Below are 20535 nucleotides of genomic sequence, written 5' to 3' on the forward strand. Positions count from 1 at the left end.
AGTTCAGAGCGTAGTAACTAATTGTAATTTATAGGGTTTACGAAAGACACTTTGGGGGTCACAGCTTAAAGATATTTAGGGATTGAACTAAAACTATTTTATAGGGATTTACTAGACATTTTGGGGGTCACAATTTTAAGAAATATGGGAGGTTGTCTGAAAACAATATTTGTATGGGGTCTTCGAGACACTTTTGGGGGGTGCACTAAAATTTGTATGGGGTCTTTAAGATAGTTTTAGGTGTTTTTTTGTTGTCTTAGGATGTGTCGTCCTCCCTGCGGCGCGCCGCCACTATAGTGAGGTCGGGGCGCGTGCGCATGAGGGCGGAGGGCGAGGGCGCAGCGCCCGCGCCGGACGCGGAGCCCTCGCGGAGGGACTCTATCGATGCCACACGGATTGAAGGCCATTTACCACCTGAAAAAGCGTTTTTACAGTTAAAACTTACGATAATTAGATCACTGATTTTTTAAAATTTCTCAGTAAATTAGATTGATACTATTAAAAGCCTATAAGTTAACAATATTTTTATATAGATAAAAAAAATGTCAAATAAAAAGCCCTACGACATTTTAGGCTATATATTTTCCCGCTATTGAACTTAGTATATGGTCGTCCATACTGATATTATTAAGAAGAAAGATTTATATATTTTTTATTGAAATAACTCAAAAACTACTGAGCCGAGTTCAAAAATTCTTTCACCATTAAAAAGCTACGTTATCAGTGAGTGACATAGGCTACATTTTTATTATTTTTTGTTAATTCCACGCGTGTAGTCATATATTATATACTTACTGGTGGCAGGTTGTGCGGCATATTGACATTTGTCATGCGGACTCGTGACCCCCGGGCCGCTGTCCTCATCTGTCATATTACCCAATAACTTTTTACTCTGTAACAATAGGATTTTTTTAATATAAATGCAAAAATTTTGATGTTTGATAACGTAAGGGGGAGTGTAATATTTGTGGGTTAATGTTGGGGGGAGTGTAATATTTGTGGGTTAATGTTAGGGGGAGTGTAATATTTGTGGGTTAATGTTGGGGGGAGTGTAATATTTGTGGGTTAATGTTAGGAGGAGTGTAACATTTTGTAGGTTGTTAGGGGAGTGTAACATTATGTGGGTTAATGTTAGGGGGAGTGTAACATTTTGTGGGTTAATGTTAGGGGAGTGTAACATTTTGTGGGTTAATATTAGGGACTTATTGGGGGTGTTTACCTTGTCGGTGTGCGGCGACTTGCGCGGCTTGTGCGCGGCGCTGACTGTGCGTGTGCGCATCTTGACTGTCGAGTCCATTTCTATCGGTATTGGCTCAAATTCTAGAATATAGTTTATTAGCTACATATAGTCGAACATGGATAAGTGACAAAGCTAAATAAATAAAAATCCTCTATTTTCCGATTTAAAAAGACGACTGAGACTTCTACATGCGAGAAACTCGGTGTTTATATTTATAATGTTAAAATTCAAATACACAAATAAAAGTAATGGTGATGGGGTGTAAGGGGGTGTATGTATGTTGGGAGTACCTTTGTCAGAGGGGTACCTCTAACAGTACTTTTATCTGAGGGTACCTTTTCCAGCGGGTATCTTTATTAGTACCATTATTCGGGAGTACCTTTGTCATAGGGTTCCTTTGTCAGGAGGTACATTTATCGGTACCTTTATCTGAGGGTACCATTGTCATAGGGTACTTTTGTCAGTACTTTTGCCAGTAGGTACCTTTATTGGTTCCTTTATCTGAGGGTACCTTTATCAGTACAGTTGCCAGTAGGTGCCTTTATTAGTTCCTCTATCTGAGTATATCTTTGCTAATGGGTAACTTTATCTGAGGGTGCTTTTTCCAGTGGGTACCTTTATTGAAACCTTTGTCAGGAGGTACCTTTATTAGTACCTTTATCTGAGGGTACCTTCGCCAGAGGGCATCTTTATTAGTACCTTTATCTGAGGGTACCTTTATTAGTACCTTTATCTGACGGTACCTTCGTCAGAGGGTACCTTTATTAGTACCTTTGTCAGAGGGTACCTTTTTTAGTACCTTTACCTGAGGGTATCTTTATTAGTACTTTTACCTGAGGGTACCTTTGCCAGTAGGTACCTTTATGGAGGAGAGTGTGGGGTGTATGGGGTGAGTACCTTTGTCAGCGGCGAGGTCGAGCACGTACGCGGCGAGGTTGGCGGGCGCGACGCCGAGCGCCAGCGCGGCCGCGTCGCGCGTCACCTCGCCGCGCTGCAGCCGCTCCAGCACGTCCGCGGGGCCCGCGTGCCACAGCTCGCGGCTGCTGCACACACTGACACATATCATATTAATATTATATAAATGCGAAATACCATGGATGGATGTTTGTTAGCGTTTGTAGCCTAAACGGCTGAACGGATCTACATGAAATTTGACACAGGTTTAGAGCATATTCTGGAAGAACACATAGGCTACTTTTTATCCCGAGATTGTTACGGTTCCCGTGGGATTCAATTATTTAGTTTTTTAATGTTTACTCGATCATTCTGCAACGGTTCAACATATCTTATTGAAATTTGGCACAGATATAAAACAAAGTCTGAAGTACACATGGAGTAAGGTCCGAAAAATGTCTGGTTCTCGAGGGATACGTAGCTTTTTCTTATTTATATAGTTCGTATGTTTTCTAATACCACGCGGACAAAGTCGCGGGCAACAGCTAGTATCATTTACTACCTGTTGCTCGCATAAAAATATAAATCTCTCTTTTTTATTATATTAAGTATGGAGAATTGGACAGTTTTTGACAAAACTTTTACGGCCCTTTGACGAGACTTTAACGGGAATACATCTAATATATGCAGGAATAATATTTTTGAAAACCCTACAACAGTAAGAGGCGACAGTATAAGTGTGGTATAGTGAGTTACCGGTAGGGCCTGTTAATGCAGCCATACACGTCCCGGTAGCGGCCGTACAGCGTGCCGTAGCTGACGCCGAGCAGCTCCGCCGCGTGCTTCATCTCCAGCTCCTTCAGCCGCACCGCCTCCATCACCTGCCGGTGGCGACAATTGACAACACGTGGAATACATGACATGTTAGGTTCCAGGTGGAATTTAAGATGCCGGGTGGCGCATACGATGCCCGGTAGAGTATTAGATGCCAGATGAAGTATAAGATACCAGGTGGGATATAAGATGCCAGGTGGAATTTAAGATGCTAGGTGGAATTTAAAATGCCAGATGGAATATAAGATGCCAGGTGGCGCATAAGATTCCAGGTAGAGTATTAGATACCAGATGGAGTATAATATACCAGGTGGGATATAAGATGCCAGGTGGGATATAAGATGCCAGGTGGAATTTAAGATGCTAGGTGGAATTTAAAATACCAGGTGGAATTTAAAATACCAGGTGGAATATAAGATGCCAGGTGGAATTTAAGATGCTAGGTGGAATTTAAAATACCAGGTGGAATTTAAAATACCAGATGGAATATAAGATGCCAGGTGGCGCATTAGATTCCAGGTAGAGTATTAGATACCAGATGGAGTATAATATACCAGGTGGGATATAAGATGCCAGGTGGGATATAAGATGCCAGGTGGAATATAAAATGCCAGATGGGATACAAATAGCCAGATAAAGTATAAAATGCCAGGTGGTGTTAGAGATGCTAGATGAATATAAAGGTGCCATTGGGAGTTACAAATTCCAGAAGAATTTATAGATACCATGTGGAGTTTGATAACCCAAATGGAGCAAATTATGCTATTTAGAGTGAGACATGCCAGTTGGAATAGAAAATAATTAAATGCCAGATTAAATAAAAGATGATAGATAAGAGAATATACATAAAACACAGGATAATAGAAATAGTAAAACACATGGATCATTTAATTCCAGATGGTATAATATATGACAGATGGAATAACAGATGCCAAGTGGAATTAGAGACTACTGAACTCACCTTTTTGACATAACTCTCCTCCCAGAACTGCGGCCGTCTACCGTGTTGAAGATAATCATTCAATTTGATGACATCCGTGAAGCGAGGATCGATTTGTTTACTTTTGCCCGTAGGGTTCGGATTTGCTGTAAAAATGTACCTTAGTTAGTTACAGTGAGTTACATTTGATAAAAAATTTACTATCATGAATGTAATGAATGTTTTGGATGATGGAGGTTTCTGTATATAGGGTGATTGGTGAGATAAAAAAAATCGCGAATGGGATATACGCTATATTAAAAGTCGATTTAGTCCCGCAGTTAAGCTCGAATTTTAACATATCATTATTTTAACATCTATTTTTTCTATTTTGTCTATGGAAAAAAATGACGGTGACTATACAGGCTGTTACAAAATTATGAATAAAAATTGTTTTGACGTTCGAGTTTTCGAGTCCCCTGGTGACAAAATAACAAAATTTTGTTCCACAAAAAGGCATAGTTTAAACCAAAAACTATAGTTACAAAATGGGTAAAATTTATTTAATGAATTTCGAGATATTTCAATAAATGTATGTAGAAAACTTTAGAGCCCTCTAGCGTCCATACGAAGCAACTTTGATAGAGGTAACTTGTGTCAAATCATGTTTTCGACCAAGGAATCTGATTGTCCACACGTTTTCCCGGACATCCTGTATTAAATATTTACTATTTACCTTACTGTAACCACAATTTACCTAATTTTCAAGGGAATAATATAGTTTTTTTGGTGTATTTTACAATGAATGGTGTTTCGTGTGCGACTTACGTATAAGAGTGAATGGCTCACCGGCGGGCCCCGCAGGACCGGCGGTGGCGGCGGTGGCGGCGGAGCTGCACCCGGTGTGCACCGTGCTGTCCTCGGAGTCATCTGTCACACAATACCAAGTTAATAATATCCTAATTACTTTTAAATTAGTGTATTCAATAATATTTGGGATCTATGAAAAATGAAATGTCACGTGACAACCAAAAGATATGATTTTTTTAAAGAAAGTTGTATTTCTTAGTTTCACATTTGAGTCTATAAAGACAACACATTATGTTTAAACCATGTTAAAATATGTTCTATCCATTTCAAGTCACATTTAAATATTTTAAATGATGTTATAGAATCAAAAATAAAATAAATATAGCCATTTAAAGTTATGTTCTAACCATTTTAAAATGTTACAGTTATTTTAAGTTATGTGGAAACCATTTAGTTAAGTAGTTATGCTAATCTTTTTGAAATTATTGATACTATTTATTTTGTATCTTCAGGGAAAACCATTTTTATACGTTATAACCTTTTAAAATTATGTTTCTACCATTTTAATATGTATTATTAGTATTTAAATTATGTTTTAGCCATTTTAGCATATGTTTTAGTAATTTTAAGTTATGTTTTAGCCATTTTAACAGATGTTTTGGCAATTTAAAGTTATGTTTTCGCCGTTTAGAGTTATGTTCTAGCTGGAGCGTCTCACCAGCACTATTGTCGCCGTCCACACGAAGACTGGTGCTGAGGAATGAGCCGATGTCCGCGGGCGCGTCCGCCCAGTCGTCGTCGGACCCCTCGCGCGACCACTCCCCGCTCTCACCCGCGCCCCAACTCACTACACGCTCCGCGGTTATATCCTATAGTTAAACAGATTTTTTAAAGACATATATGAAATATATAGACTAGAGATAATATCGATGGATGAAATGCTATTTGGTTAAATGTTCAGTATAGCCATTTAAAGTTTTCCTTCTAGAAAAAAAAAAAACATAAAAGCAAATCCTGAAAATAATTTCAATTGAAAGATTTTCAGACCGGTTCTAGGTTAAAATGACTATAATTCTGCATACTTCATTATTTACTAGCTGTTGCCTGCGATTTCGTCCGTGTGGTATTAGAAAACATACGAATTATATAAATAACAAAAAGCTACGTATCCCTCGGGAACCGGACATTTCTCGGGGAACACTTTATTTTATATCTGTGCAAAATTTCAATAAGATATGTAGAACCGTTGCAGAATGATCGAATAAACATTAAAAAACTAAATTAATGAATCCCACGGAAACCGTAACTATTCCCGGGATAAAAAGTAGCCTGTGTGTTCTTCCAGACTATCGTTTACATCTATACCAATTTTCCACGAAATCCATTCAGCCGTTTAGGCTACAAACTCTAACAAACATCCATCTAAACTTTTTCATTTATAATATTAGTATGAAGTATTAATGACATCTATTGGCATAAAAAAAGTTCCCTGTCTCCTCTCTCCCTGTCCATATTTCTTATATATTTGTATGTTACCGTAAAACTTTAAAGATTAGACAAAGTTACATAATGAATTGGTTATTGTCGATGTATTTAGGTTTAAATGCTTACCAAATTCCCATGCTGCCATTCTTGTTCCCTGTAAAAATATTATTTCAAATATTTAGTTTTTATAAGCGTTTTTATCTTTCAGCAAGAAAGGGAAGACCAAAACAATTCAATCGTGGTAAGAAACCCGTATCTTACGAACATTATATTTGTAAAAACCACGACAGTTTAAAGTTATATAAGGGAAGACCAGTTTACCAGAAGGGGGGGGCTTAGATAGAAGCAATATTCTGTGTCCCCTCTTCTGACAATTAAAGGTAAGCAAAGCAATTATGAAAAAACATATATATGAGCGAAGTCGCTTCGCTATTTTGGCGAATTTAAGTGACATCTTGCTCGTGTATCACCTCGAATTATAATTGACAGTGACTGTACAGGAGGTTGCAAAATTATGTTTGAATATTATTTTGGTATTCGAATTTTCAAACACACTGTAGATTCTATTACAGGGAGCTATTCTACAAAAAGGTGTATTTTAACAAATGTTATGGTTAAAAAAACTTTGAAGTCCCAAGGAATTGGATTATTCTCGAGCAAGAAATATGTATATACATAGTGACGTTATTCGAACATCCTGTATATTAATAAACTAGCTGTTCCCGTGCGGCTTCATCTGCATGAAATTATGAAAATTTTATTTTATTGTTTACATTTGTCAAATTATCAATTACAAATGTCAAAATGACATTGCATGATGACAACCTTGCTTCATTGATGTTGGCAGCAACTTACGGTCTCTTTCCCACATTAGGGTTTTTATCCAAAATATTTACCCCTAAGTTTAATTGCGTGAAAATGTATAGCCTAAAGCGTGACGTAAGTGTATGGCTTTTTATTAAAAAAGGAATTATTCATAAATATGGTGTTATTGCTGACATCTTAGGCAACAAAGAAGTGTGTGTTTACGCTTTATTATAATAGTATAGTTACTTACGTTTTAGGTGTAAGAGCCTCTTCATCCGTATTCTCAGTTCCACTGGTAAGTCGTTTTCTTTTAGGACTTGGACTTTCACTGAAATCAAATAAAAACACTTTATTAGTCACTAGCTGTTGCTCGCGACTTCGTCCGCGTGGAACTTAAAAACATGAAAAAATACAACCTATGTTTCTAATTGATAACGATGGTTTTTTAAATGCAAGAATTTGAAATAGTTCCAGTAGTTTTTGAGTTATTTCAATACATACAAAAATACAAATTTTTCCCCTTTCATCATTAGTATAGCAGTATATTTAGCTAAATATCCGACTTGAGTAGCAAAGGAACGTGTTATATCTTTTCTGCCCAATCCATACCCTTCTCCTTAATTTCAAATATATTTTACTAGCCTTTTTCCGCGACTCCGATCGCGTGGAGTTAAACAATCAAAAAGTAGTCTATGTTTTCCAGACTATCCTCTACATCTATGACTTTTAGTAGATCTGCTTAACAGTTTAGGCTACATCCATCCATCCATACCTCCGCTTTTATCTTAGTAAGATTATTTATGTTATAATTGCGGGTATTTTGAAAGATGAATGTTTGTCCTTATTACAAGCTCGAACATCCATCCATGCTAAATTTATAATATTAGTAAAAGTGGTAAATATTTTAACAGTGGTAGAGCCCGCTTTATCATCTTCGCACTGCAGGGCCGGCTCGCCCCCAATAATACCACGACCACACAGAAAACAGGCGTGAAGTGGAAGTAATTCCGCGTACAGTCTGATGAGTGGTGCCGGAGGCCTAATTTTATCCCTTTCCCTTTCCACCCTTCTCTTAAGAGGAAAGGATGGGAAGTAAATGTGGATTTAACAGTGGAGGAGACGCATAGGAAGGGGAAATGTCCTCTTTATGTGCGTGTCCTCCGTCAATGAAGGGTAGGCAACGCGTCTGCAATTGCAGATGTCTTTGTGCAGCGGTCGCTTTCCATTTCGGTGGATTCAGGGGGCCGCTTGCAAGTTTGCCAACTTAAATTGTAAAAAAAAAAGTAAGATATCTTACGTATCCGAAGTTTCTCTTTTCAATGGACTCGTTTTTTCTATCAACGGCAACTTTATTAATGGCGGAGGTCCTCCTAAGGTAACAAAAGTTAAATGTTAATTAAATTTAATCAACCGGATTTTATTTTATTCCCAACCGTCACCTCACTGTCCCCGCGTGGGAACAAATGAGAATAAAGTTCAATACGTCCCATTTTGCGACGAGGACGGTTGGAACTCATTTTATTTCATAACGGTTCCATCTGTCACATTGGTGATAGTGGGACTAAAAAATGGGACGGATGAAACGTTTTATATTTAGTGGGGACAGAGCGGGGTGACGGTTGGGAATAATCCAATCAACCTACCAATCTTAAACAAAGACAATTAATTAAACAAACAGATTACTTTTACTAAATGACTTATAGACATACAAAGATCTTTGACCAGGTTAAACGCTGCCTTCGATACGAAATTTGGAAATCTACTTTTGTCGATTTACAAATTATGTGCATAGAAAATGACAAAAAATTGACAAGACAGCTACTGTACAAAAACAATCTTGACATTTTGACATTGACAGTGGTTAGAGAGCTGTCATAATTTAGTTTAATTTACGCACACAGGGTCAGATGTAAATTAACTTAAGTTTAATGGCCTGTCCCACTGGCTGCTAGAGGCTCAGATAGCTTAAATGACGTCACTGTTATAAGGTAAAAAATCCGATATTTCCATCACTTTTACACGTTAGATTGTTAGATACGATTAGACAATTTTCAATTTAGTGGGACAGGCCCTTATTGTCTTAAATATTTATTAATCTATGTTATATTTATGTTGATGTTGTTAAGTATATTCTTTGGTATTTCCTTTAAATTTTACTATTTTCAATCTATTGGTTATCATAGACATAAAATGCCCTCCTGAGTCGGGCAAAAACTTACCGTTTATATTAAATTTCTCCGTTGGTTTAGATTCTTTATTACTCTCAGTAACGCTCGTCTCCGTATCCCGTTTACTCTGAAACCTGTCAGCTGTCTCCGTTCTGGTGTCTGTCGGTCTCTCAGGTCTGGACTCGGTCGGTCTCTCAGGTCTAGATTCGATCGGTCTCTCCGGTCTGGACTCCGGCGTGCGTCTTTCCACGCTGGTCTTTTCTGTCTGTTTGTCTGTATCTTGGGTGACAGTTGTAGTCGTGATTACGCCTGTAAAAAAAGTTTTTTTTTAGGGGATTTAGGTATTACATTTTTCATAATATATTTTAACCGTCCTCTTTGTTTGTGTCCCTTTCTCTGTCAATCAAGGAAGGTAACGCGTTTGGAATTGTTAGGGCAGCGATCGGTTCTCTCTTTAAACAAATTCAAGTAGTGGTCGCCTATTACAAGAAATTTGACAATAATTCATAATCCATACTAATATTATAAAGAGGAGAGATTTGTATTTTTGTATGTATTGAAATAACTTAAAAACTATTGGGACGATTTCAAAAATTCTTTCACCATTAAAAAGCTACGTTATCACTGAGTAACATAGGCTATAATTTTTTTTAATTTCTCATCATCTTTCGTCTCCACAATTACCTTAACTTCGTCACCGTATTCATCAGTTTGCGCCATTATTAGGTATACCGGTATGAAGTGAGCTTCAAGATACAAATATCTCGATAGAGAACATTTTTTTAAATGACCCTTTATTTTTTTTGTTTGCTATGAAATATCATCTCCCCTGCCTTATTCTACTCCCGTAGGGTCGGCGCACCGTGCTTTCGTCCTCCAAAGCACTCTATCATCCGTCATCTCAGTCATCACTCCCTTTTTGATCATGTCACCTTTCACGCAATCCATCCATCTCTTTCTAGGTCTACCTCTACCGGTGTACCTCCACAGTCATAACTAACGTCCGTCTTGTTACATGCGATTCATCCCTTCTCATAACATGCCCATACCACTCTAACCTTTTACGCCTTATTTTCTCAACCACTGGGGCTACTCCAAACTTCCTCTAGTAAAAGTTTGCTATGACATCTTTGAAACATATTTAGTCTACAAATCATTGAACAGACAACATCTCATTTTTTTATCGTGTTAAAAATATCGAATTTTGTACCAGAAAGTGATAGACCAGTGGTAAAAAGAGGTAATTCTAGGGTGTTCTAGAAGGCACTCACCAGTTTCACAGTCGGGCGGTTCACCGTTGTTATTTACCCGTAGATGCGTCAGACCTTTGATCCTCAACTCCTCTGCGGTCTTAAGAAGACTCGCCAACTGCGACTGGAAACACGTTAATGATGTCACAGTGGCTAACTAGGGTAGACCATTTTTTTTATGAGCAACTCTGAGCTGCCCTCTTTTTTTTTTCTTTATGAATTCTTATAATACTAATATTATAAAGAGGAAAGATGTGTATTTTTGTATGTATCGAAATAACTCAAAAACTACTGGGCCGATTTTAAAAATTAATTCACCATTAGAAAGGTAATTTATCTGAGAGTAACATAGGCTATATTTCATTTTTGCTAATTTTTAGGAACTATTAATAAACAGCATATTTCTGGACCACGGCGTTAAAAAATCACAATGTTTTAACTTCTCTCAGCTTACGCTGCCTAAACCGTTAGAGGTATACAAAAATGATATATGAAAAAATTGTAGATCTCAAAAGGTTCTACAGAAAAGTCAGCAATAGCATATATCTATCTTTAACGGTTTTCTTACAATAACCACTTTTTGTTTACAAAATGAATTAAAAGCCGCACATTATTTGCGGCGTTCTTTGGTTTCAATATTAATCCTTATCCAAATTCTTTAACGAGATAGACTTACGTGATGTACACTCATTTCCCCAGTATACATGTAGTCGAGCAGTGCTCGTAGATGCCGAGGCTCCGCTCCATCTATTACCAGGACTGGCTCCCCATGCGCCTCATGGGCGCCCAGCAGAGCCGCCAGCAGTTCTGAGCATGCTGCTAGCACCACTCTGTAACACAGTTGTAACCTCATATATATATACTCTTATAATAAATCGTAAACACACACTTTGACGACTAACAAGTCAGCAATTAGAGCATATTTTTTAATAATTACTTTTTTAATAAAAACCCCTACACTACGTCATGCTTTACGCTATATATTTTAACGCCTTTAAACCTAGGGGTAAATATTTTGGATAAAAACCCTAATGTGGGAAAGAGACCATAAGTTGCTGCCAACATCAAGGAAGAAAGATTGCTAAGGTTTGTCATGCCATTTTGACATTTGCTATTAATAATTTGACAAATGTAAACAATAAAATAAAATTTTCATTATTTCATGCGGATGAATCCGCACGGGAACAGCTAGTTAGTACAGAAGTATTCAACACGTATTGACACACATGGCCGCCTACGTATTGTAACCTCACATGTAGGTCTCTAATGGACCTCAAGTGTTACTGAACGGCTATAAACTAGCGTTGAATTATCGACCTTCAGTTAATACCAGTGTCAGTTTGATTTATGTTGACAATTAACCGATATCCGTCGCATGGAAAGAACACATTAATAAAATCTATTCTGTCTTTAAAGAAACCTACTAACAAAGACATTTAAATAATATATAGACGAGGCAATTTTTTTACCAGTTCTTTCTCTGAAAGGTTGTCAGTTGTCAAGTTTAGTGCCACCTCGTGTCTGTATTAACATGTTATAAAACATTTTACAAAATGAAAAGGTCCATCTTTAGTTATAAAATAAACTAAACAGTACCGCTATTATAATAAAGCGTAAACACACACTACTTTGTGGCGTAAGATGTCAGCAATTACTGCATATTTTTAAATATTTTTTTCTTAAAAAAATACTCCTTCACTTACGTCACGCTTTAGGCTATATTTTTTCACGCTATTAGACTTCGGGGGTAAATAGATTGGATAAGCAACTTAATGTGGAAAAGGGACCATAAGCCACAAGCTACCAACATCAAGGAAGTAAGAATGCTTTGTCATGTCATATCATTTTGACATATGTAAAAAATAAAATAAAATTTGCATAATTTCATGCGGATGAAGCCGCACGGGAACAGATAGTGTGAAATATACTATAACAAGTGAATAGGCATATAGAGTAGGCTTGTGTCAAGTATGTCCACTCTATATATTTGAAACTCTTTGCGTACCAACAAAAATATCTGTTAAAAGTGACTTAGTAGACCGACAAAATTATCTGACCCGATAGACATAAATGACACTAAATTACAATAGCCAACTAGCGCTCCCTACAATGTCACAAGTTACTTTTCGATCTGAACTTGTCTTTACTGAATCATATGTGTTCAAGGAGTTTTTACGTTTTGAGGTCTCAATCCATTAGAAAAGAAGAAGAATTTAAAATTAGAACACATTGTTGATGTCATTTTTTTCTAGTCTTTTTCTGGACATATTTTATCAATACCCATGTCTCCGTTAAAAATAGTTTTATTTCTAAATCTTTTACGGTATACAGTATGTTAGTATATGCTTAAGTAGGACTAACAGAACTAAAGCGACAGTGGTTCCCCCAAATATAATAAAGCGTAAACACACTATTTTGTTATGTAGGATGGCAGCAATTATAGTATACGAGCCGTTGCCCGCGACTTCGTCCGCGTGGTATTAGAAAACATACGAACTATATAAATAACAAAAAGCTACGTATCCCTCGGGAACCGGACACCTCGGGGATGAAGCTTATCCCATGTATACTCCAGACTTTGTTTTACATCTGTGCCAAATTTCAATAAGATATGTTGAACCGTTGCAGAATGATCGAGTAAACATTAAAAAACTAAATTAATAATTCCCACGGGAACCGTAAGTTATACCGGAGTAAAAAGTAGCCTATGTGTTCTTCTAGACTATGCTCTAAACCTGTGCCAAATTTCATGGAGATCCGTTCAGCCGTTTAGGCTACAAACGCTAACAAACATCCATCTATCCATCCATCCATCCATGCATCCATCCATCCATCTAAACTTTCGCTATAATATTAGTAAGATTTTTGAATACCACACAGAAGACGGGCGTGAAGTGAGAGCAATTTCCTGTTTTGTTGAGTGTGGTGCCGGAGACCCAAGATTAGCCTCTTTTCCTTCCCCGCCCTTTTTCTTACAAGAGAAGGATAGAAAGGGAACGTGAATTTGACGGTGCAGGAGACGCATAGGAAGGGGAAATATCATCTTTATGTGCGTCTAATCCTCCTTCGATTAAAGGTAGGCAAGGCATCTGCGATTGCGGATGTCTGGGCAGCGGTCTCTTCGACAGTTTGGCGGATTCAGGTGGCCACGCGCTCGTTTGCAACCTTACGTTAAAAAAGGAATAATTCTTTTATTATTAAATGCCCCTGGAAAAATGCGCTCTGCGAAAAAAGGGAAACTACAAGCCAATATTATCAATCAAGCTTATAGTTACTAAAAGTCTAAACCAACAGCAAAATTCTTTATTATTATTTGAGAATTTGAAGTTTTTATGTCATACAGGTAGGTAGGTACAGGTGAGCTGTCCCCCTCATGCTTTTTGTGGGGCATGTTCGATATAATTTAATCCATTGTTTAACGTAAAACAGTACCACCCACATAAACCAGTTTGGAAAACTATTCCGTGAATTGCTTAGTTAATTTAATTGGTCATCGGAGACACTCGTTAACAGGTCTATAACATGCGCAGTTTAAACTGTGGTAGAACCGGCCCTTGCAGGGCTACCACGAGAGCTCTGTGAAGTCGGCTTATTTCTCATCTTTAAGGAAAACATCGTGATGGATGGATCTGGGAAGAAATTTAGTTGAATGAATTTGAACGTAAAGCAGTGGTGGGGTGTTTTACTAAGGTTGGTCTAACTTAGCTTAAGGGCTAAAGGGCCCCACCAACGGTTCCCGCCTTGTCGTGGCGGTGGGGCTCAGTAGCCTGGTACGTCGAGGGTCTCCGGACCACGGTGAAGCCAAGAGGAACCATGGCCGGCTTAGCGGGGCAGTTCACGCCGGTTGGCCAACCGGCTGGCATGACGCCGGTCTAGTGGGGAGGTCGCGCTCAGGCACCCAACCTGAGCGCGCCTCCTGGGCACTGCCGGCCCATGCGGCCAGCAGTTTTGGGGGGAGGGGGGCCGCGGGGGCTGTGAGTTGTTGCGGGTTTATCCTGCCATCTTGCAGCCCTCGTGGCCAGAGGAGGTGGGCCGTGGGGGCTGTGGGATGGATATGGTTTTGCCCTGTCCTCTCGCAGCTCACGTGGTCGGAGGAGGTGGGCCGCGGGGGCTGTGAGTTGGGTGCCGGTTTATCCCGCCCTTCTTGCAGCTCTCGTGGTCGGGGGCATGGAAGCACGACTTCGAACGTGCGATCCTGGCGGCACCAGCGGGCGAGACGGGGTCTCCGAGCCTACATTGAAAGGTGCTGTCTTCCGAGGGGCGCTATTGGGACGCATCGAGGGCCTCTTCCCGGGGCGGTCAGTGGGGCGTCGCGGTGGCAAGCGAAAGCGATCCCGTGGCGCCTCACATATTGCCTAGGAGGGAACGAAGGGGTTTAGGGAGGTATGTCCTCCACTATGGGGGGAGAATCCCACATAACTTACGTGTCTGCCCCGAGGCACGGAGTATGCGTAACGCATTCCACTTCGGAAAAAAAAATGGGCTAAAGGGCTCGGTCACGGACGTAAGCGAAAACGTGCCCGTGGCCACGGTCTATGTCCATCTAAACTTTCGCATTATTAGTATGATAGAAGTGGCAACCCTATGCCCTAGTGTTGAGTTCTCATATTAAAACATTAAATCAATGATTAAGTTCGATGCTAATCAGGAACTTTAGTGGCCGTACTATGAGACATTTATGTGCGTATACGAAGCGTCCGCTCGTAAAATGGTAGTTAAATTTCATGTTACCCAAAAATTTTATAACTTTTTATAGCGGACAGGTACATTATGTGAACATAATAATTTCTCTAAGCCATAATAATATAGATAAATTCGCAATAAATTGGAGCTTTGATTAGATTATGTGACGATTAACGCGATCGTTGGATGAATTAATATTTTTAATACTTAACACCATTACTGGTTCACCGGATTTCTTTAACGACTTTCTAAGAGGCTTTTATAGTTAACGAGCTGTTGGTCGTTCCACCACGTTCGTCTGCGTGGTATTAGAAAACATACAAACTATATATATATATATATTACAAAAAGCTACGTATCCCTCGGGAAGCGGACATTTCTCGGGGATGAAGCTTATCCCATGTGTACTCCAGACTTTGTTTTATATCTGTGACAAATTTCAATAAGATATGTTAAACCGTTGCAGAATGATCGAGTAAACATTCAAAAACTAAATTAATGAATACCACGGAAACCGTAACTATTCCCGGGATAAAAAGTAGCCTATGTGTTCTTCCAGACTATGCTCTAAACCTGTGCCAAATTTCATGGATATCCGTTCAGCCGTTTAGGCTACAAACGCTAACAAACATCCATCCATCCATCCATCTATCCATCCATCCGTCCATCCACCTAAACTTTCGCATTTATAATTATAGTTAATATAAGTCAACGTCAAACAAACCGCTTAGAGCGGGCGCAAAACTTGATCAAACTATCGCACAACTGTTGTCGATTGTTTAGTTGAACAAAGAAAAATAGAGTAGTGTGTGCACATTCATATAAGCTGACAGGAATCACAATGCGACTAAACAGTTGTGCGATAGATTAGTGAAAAGTGTATGCCCGATCTTTGGAACTGAAGCTAGGTTATTCATTAAAATGTTCTACTATTATTTGTTTGTGCGCTCAATTTGAAGAGCATAAGTGGTGTAGTTTCTTTGCCTCACACTTTGACTGCAGTTGCGACGGTAAGCGATACTCGTTGGCGTCTATAAGCGTTTTGTACGCAGATACGATGTCTGAACTTAAAAAGATTGGTTTGGGGTACGGACTACCGATCTTGCGGTCGATGGTTCGAATCCCGGTATTCGTCGATTTTGTTCAACTGTACCATGTCTTTTTCAATTTTTTTTTAAATTACAAGACACATTTTATACATTGGTTGGATTATCAACCGACTGCCAAATTTTTAACAGTGGTAGTGCCCGCTTTAACATCTTAGCACGAATGGGCCCGGCACGCGCGGTGTAGTACCACGACCACACAGAAGACAGGCGTGAAATGGAAGCAATTCCGTGTTTCGTCTGATGAGTGTGGTGCCGGAGGTCTAATTTAAGTCCAGTTTAAGTCTTTACCACCCTTTTCTTATAAGGAGAGGATGGAAAGGGGAAGTGGAATTGATGGTGGAGGAGATGCATAGGAAGGGGCATTATCCTCTTTATGTGCGTCTCCTCCTCCGTCGGATAAGGGTAGGTAAAATCTGCGATCGCTGATGTCTATGGGCAGCGGTCGCTTCGCCATTTTGGCGGATTCAGGTGGCCGCTTGCTCGTTTGCCACCTTATGTTATAAAAAAAAAATCGACTATTTAAAAAAATATTGAGATGCGTTTACAATTTAAGATTAGCGCCATCTATCAGTCTTCGTGTAAACCAAACATAGAGTCTGATAGCCAGAGAACTCAGGCTACTGTTAGTTATTGTCTGTTCTTACCTATGTGCTCTAAGAGACACGCCGCGTATATTCTCAGGTTCTACGGTGTCCTTGTTGGACACTTGCGTCGCAAAACTCGGTGAACAGTACAGGGTCACGTCGCAGAACCGCTCTGAAAATAGAAATTTATGCTAAGTTATTATAAGGATTTTAAACGCAAATTTAGACAATTAAGCCGGCTACACACCTCTGTTAAATTGAATAGTTGGAGTTTAAATTATATATGTGTGTAGGCGGCGGTAGTGACATCGAGATCTGATAATAATTCAGTTTGAAACATTAGTGTCACTTTAAAGAAAATAGATGGCGTAACTATCGTACTAATATTACAAATGCGAAAATTTACACGGATGTCTGTTAGAGTTTGTAGTCAAAACTGCTGAACCGATCTCGATAAAATTTGGCACAGATGTAGAGCATAGTCTGGAAAAACACATGTCCTACTTTTGTTCTTTTAATCCACGCGGAGTTGCGGGCAAAAGCCGGTATATATAAATCATTTACACTTATAACATTTAGGATTTTAATAGACTTCGTACAAAATATTTAACACCTCACTTAATTGACATTTAAAAAAATACATTAAAGTAACGATGCAATTAATAACAAGTCTAGACTATTAATCTAGACTTGTAAGAACTACGTACGGTAATCTGAACGTATGAAAAAACGTAATCCAGTTTTTAGTTTATTTAGATCTTATCTAGCCTAGGTGCGGTCAACATGACTAGGTGAATGTAAAGAGTAAAACCGTTAGTTTCCACTTGTATTAATTTTCTGTCTATAAATGCTTTTTTAAGGCAGTGGCAATTCAGTAAAAAAAAGCGTCTTGTTTGTCTAAATAAGATAGATTAGTTTGATAAATGACGCATATGACGTATCGAATTAAATTTGTATGAAGGAAATGCTGTACTTAATAGACAGGTATCGTAGTGTAACAAACACACAGCGAACAATTATGAACTATCGATATTCGGTTTAAATAATTATCGAACTCGACTAAAATCATTTTTTTTTATTAACTAATTTAGAGGACGATTCTAGTATTGATTGTAGTGTAGAGAATTTAGCGATGACAATAATAGCGAAATCCAATTCGATTACGTACGGCTGTAGTAGTAATAAACATTTATTTACTCTCATTATTTGTAATGGTTGTGCAGGTCGTTACTAATTTGAGAAAACATTTTTTTATTTCATATGTTATGACGATGAATCTATCGATTCCAACTTCTATAAGAATAAAAATCGAAAATCGATAAGATTCTTGACTGATTTTACACAACCCATCCCTACTAAATTTGAAATGAATTGTCAAACTAATATATCTTATTTAGACAAACTATAAAATATATATGTTTTCCGACAAAAGTAACCGCGACAAGTCCCTCTCACCTGACCCGTGTTCAGACTATACAAGTTTGTTTAAATAAACATTCCGAGTTAACATTTTAGATAAGAAATTGGATTTTTCTTATAATAAGATCGTTTGTGAACATCACATCCGTTCTAAAGATTGATTTCCCACGCTTTTTGCTAATTGAAAAAGGTCAAACATAACCTCAAAATGTATCTTTTCGAGCCCCAACATTTGATTGTGCTTTATTATCTTTTATCTGTATAAATGATTATTTTCACTACGTTTTCGGACTTTTTTTATCTTAATTTCGATGTCTTTTCGATATTTTTCTCGTGGGAGCGAAAGTTTAACTTATAATATACAAATTTCTTCATTAATATAATCTTTATAACGGCGAGTCTTCACAATAACACCTGTTTAAAATATTGCGTTAAGTTTTTTTATCTGTCAAGTCTTGATCTGTTTAAAACTGAATGCTGATTTATTGGATAGTAACGTTTTATTCCTTTTTATTCTGAAAAAAAAAGAAGAAAATGGGAGAATTTCTAAGTGGCCTATGTCAAACTAGGACACACAGATAATAAATAACAAATCAAACAAAACGAAAAAAAGTGATAATAAAATTTAATTAATTAATATAATGTATCAGTAATTATCTGAATAAACGCTTTTATTATTAACTTTTTATTTCACGCAACGCGGATCCACGCGGGGCATGGGGGTCATGAGCCCCCCCTGACCTGTTCCGTCAAGATCTTGACTTGATCACGACTATGAGACCCTCCTGGCGCCAAAGCTGAATCCACCCTTGATTCCACGCTGTTGTAGTCGCGGGCAACAGCTAGTCGTAAATTTTATGCGAGAGTTTAGATCAGTGACTCCTAAATTGGTATAGAGGGACGATTAGAGGTCCACAGCTATACACTAAATGCTTTGGGTCCCATCGTGAACCACAAAATGTAAAATTGGGTACCTCTGATTTAGATGAATGTTAGCACGGTTTAAAAACGGCTGAATGGGTCTGGATGAGTAATGAATGAATGAATGAATATGTATTTATTGCCACAAAAAAAAATTAAATAAAAAGACTTATTCTAAAGAAAACACAATTGTGACAAAAGGTAGCCAGCTCAGTATGCAGGAACTAAGCCGTTCCTTATGATATCTGACACAGAGAGATGGTTGTATTGCGTAAAAGGTGACATGATCAAGAAGGGAATGACTGAGCTGACGAATGATAGAGTTTTTTGGAGGACGAAAACCCGGCGCGCCGACCCTAAGGAAGTAGAATAAGGCAGGGGAGATGATGAGATGACACAGAGTTACATTACTTCTAAGACAGGCAACAGCTATATGAATAAAAACGCGCACAACTTTGACTAAACTGTCGCATAACTGTTTATTATCGCTTTGATTTCTTTGAGCTTATTAGAGGCGCAAACTACTCGATTTTCAATTAAAGTATTGGCGAAACAATCGACAATCGCACAACAGTTGTGCGAGAGTTTAGTCAAGGGTGCTCTAAACTGACTCGGTTATTCATACGCAAGGAGTGGCATAAACATGATTGCAGACACTTTATACGCTGACCTTGTTGACGGCGCACCTATTATATCTTTATCTAGTTCTATTTCAAAGCCGTTATTTACAACTATAAGACATTTTTTTTTATAAGCAACTTCCCGCAATTCGCGCGGAATAAAACAGTCAGTCCTACCAAATTCTTGCAAATTGTCTGCTAACAATCCATTTAAGATATGTGATGGAAATATCGGGTTTTGTTACCTTATCTGACAGTGACATTCTTAAGCTATCTGAGCCTCTATCATCCAGTGGTGGGACAGGCCCTAAGTAGGCTGTATTCTTCCAGATTGTTCCGGGTAATCTACGAAACGGCTGGGCCGATTTCAACCTGACTTTCAAGGGTAGGTGACATAGACGGGCATATCGGCTACTTTTTTAATTCCGTGCTGTCAAAACTGCGTGACGTACGGGCGACAGTTCGTTCACATAATAAATAGAAGTACACACACTAATACACTTTAATATCGCGTACTTAAACAAAATACAGTCGAATTGAGTACATTTTTTGGGAAATAGGTCAAAGAGGGCGCTGCCATCAGAGAGAACTTAAGGAATTCCTTCTGTCGTTGCGAGTTGCATGTCGATAAGTTCACACGTTAAAAATAAAACAAAATTACTAAATTAGGGTTTTATATCTCTGATATAGTTGATTAAAAACATAAACCCAATTTAATGGAGGGTGTGATCGTGTGAAAAAGGTAAATCGATACTAATATTACTAATAAAAGAGATTTGTATTGTTGTATTT

At 38.3% G+C, this 20535-nt stretch overlaps 1 protein-coding gene across 3 annotated transcripts in view; it reads right to left on the minus strand.

Moving 5' to 3' along the window:
• Window positions 1-241: 241 nt before the first annotated feature.
• Window positions 242-20535, minus strand: part of LOC106100050 (longitudinals lacking protein, isoforms H/M/V-like) — an 84562-nt gene continuing 64268 nt past the window's right edge. For 2 of the 3 annotated variants that reach the window (XM_013278786.1, XM_013278785.1), the window contains 15 exons: window positions 16844-16955; window positions 11084-11237; window positions 10429-10531; window positions 9209-9466; window positions 8287-8359; window positions 7240-7317; window positions 6309-6336; window positions 5416-5566; window positions 4716-4817; window positions 3930-4054; window positions 2891-3015; window positions 2138-2292; window positions 1220-1320; window positions 796-892; window positions 242-414 (listed from right to left, as the gene is read on the minus strand). In XM_013278786.1, the coding sequence (XP_013134240.1) occupies window positions 257-414; window positions 796-892; window positions 1220-1320; window positions 2138-2292; window positions 2891-3015; window positions 3930-4054; window positions 4716-4817; window positions 5416-5566; window positions 6309-6336; window positions 7240-7317; window positions 8287-8359; window positions 9209-9466; window positions 10429-10531; window positions 11084-11237; window positions 16844-16955 (1820 nt within the window). In that variant the 3' untranslated portion in view covers window positions 242-256. The remainder of the gene's footprint in view (window positions 415-795; window positions 893-1219; window positions 1321-2137; window positions 2293-2890; window positions 3016-3929; window positions 4055-4715; window positions 4818-5415; window positions 5567-6308; window positions 6337-7239; window positions 7318-8286; window positions 8360-9208; window positions 9467-10428; window positions 10532-11083; window positions 11238-16843; window positions 16956-20535) is intronic. The other variant, XM_013278787.1, reaches the window with a different exon arrangement.

Source organism: Papilio polytes, unplaced genomic scaffold, assembly GCF_000836215.1.
Source record: "Papilio polytes unplaced genomic scaffold, Ppol_1.0 DF824080.1, whole genome shotgun sequence".
Classification (NCBI taxonomy): domain Eukaryota; kingdom Metazoa; phylum Arthropoda; class Insecta; order Lepidoptera; family Papilionidae; genus Papilio; species Papilio polytes.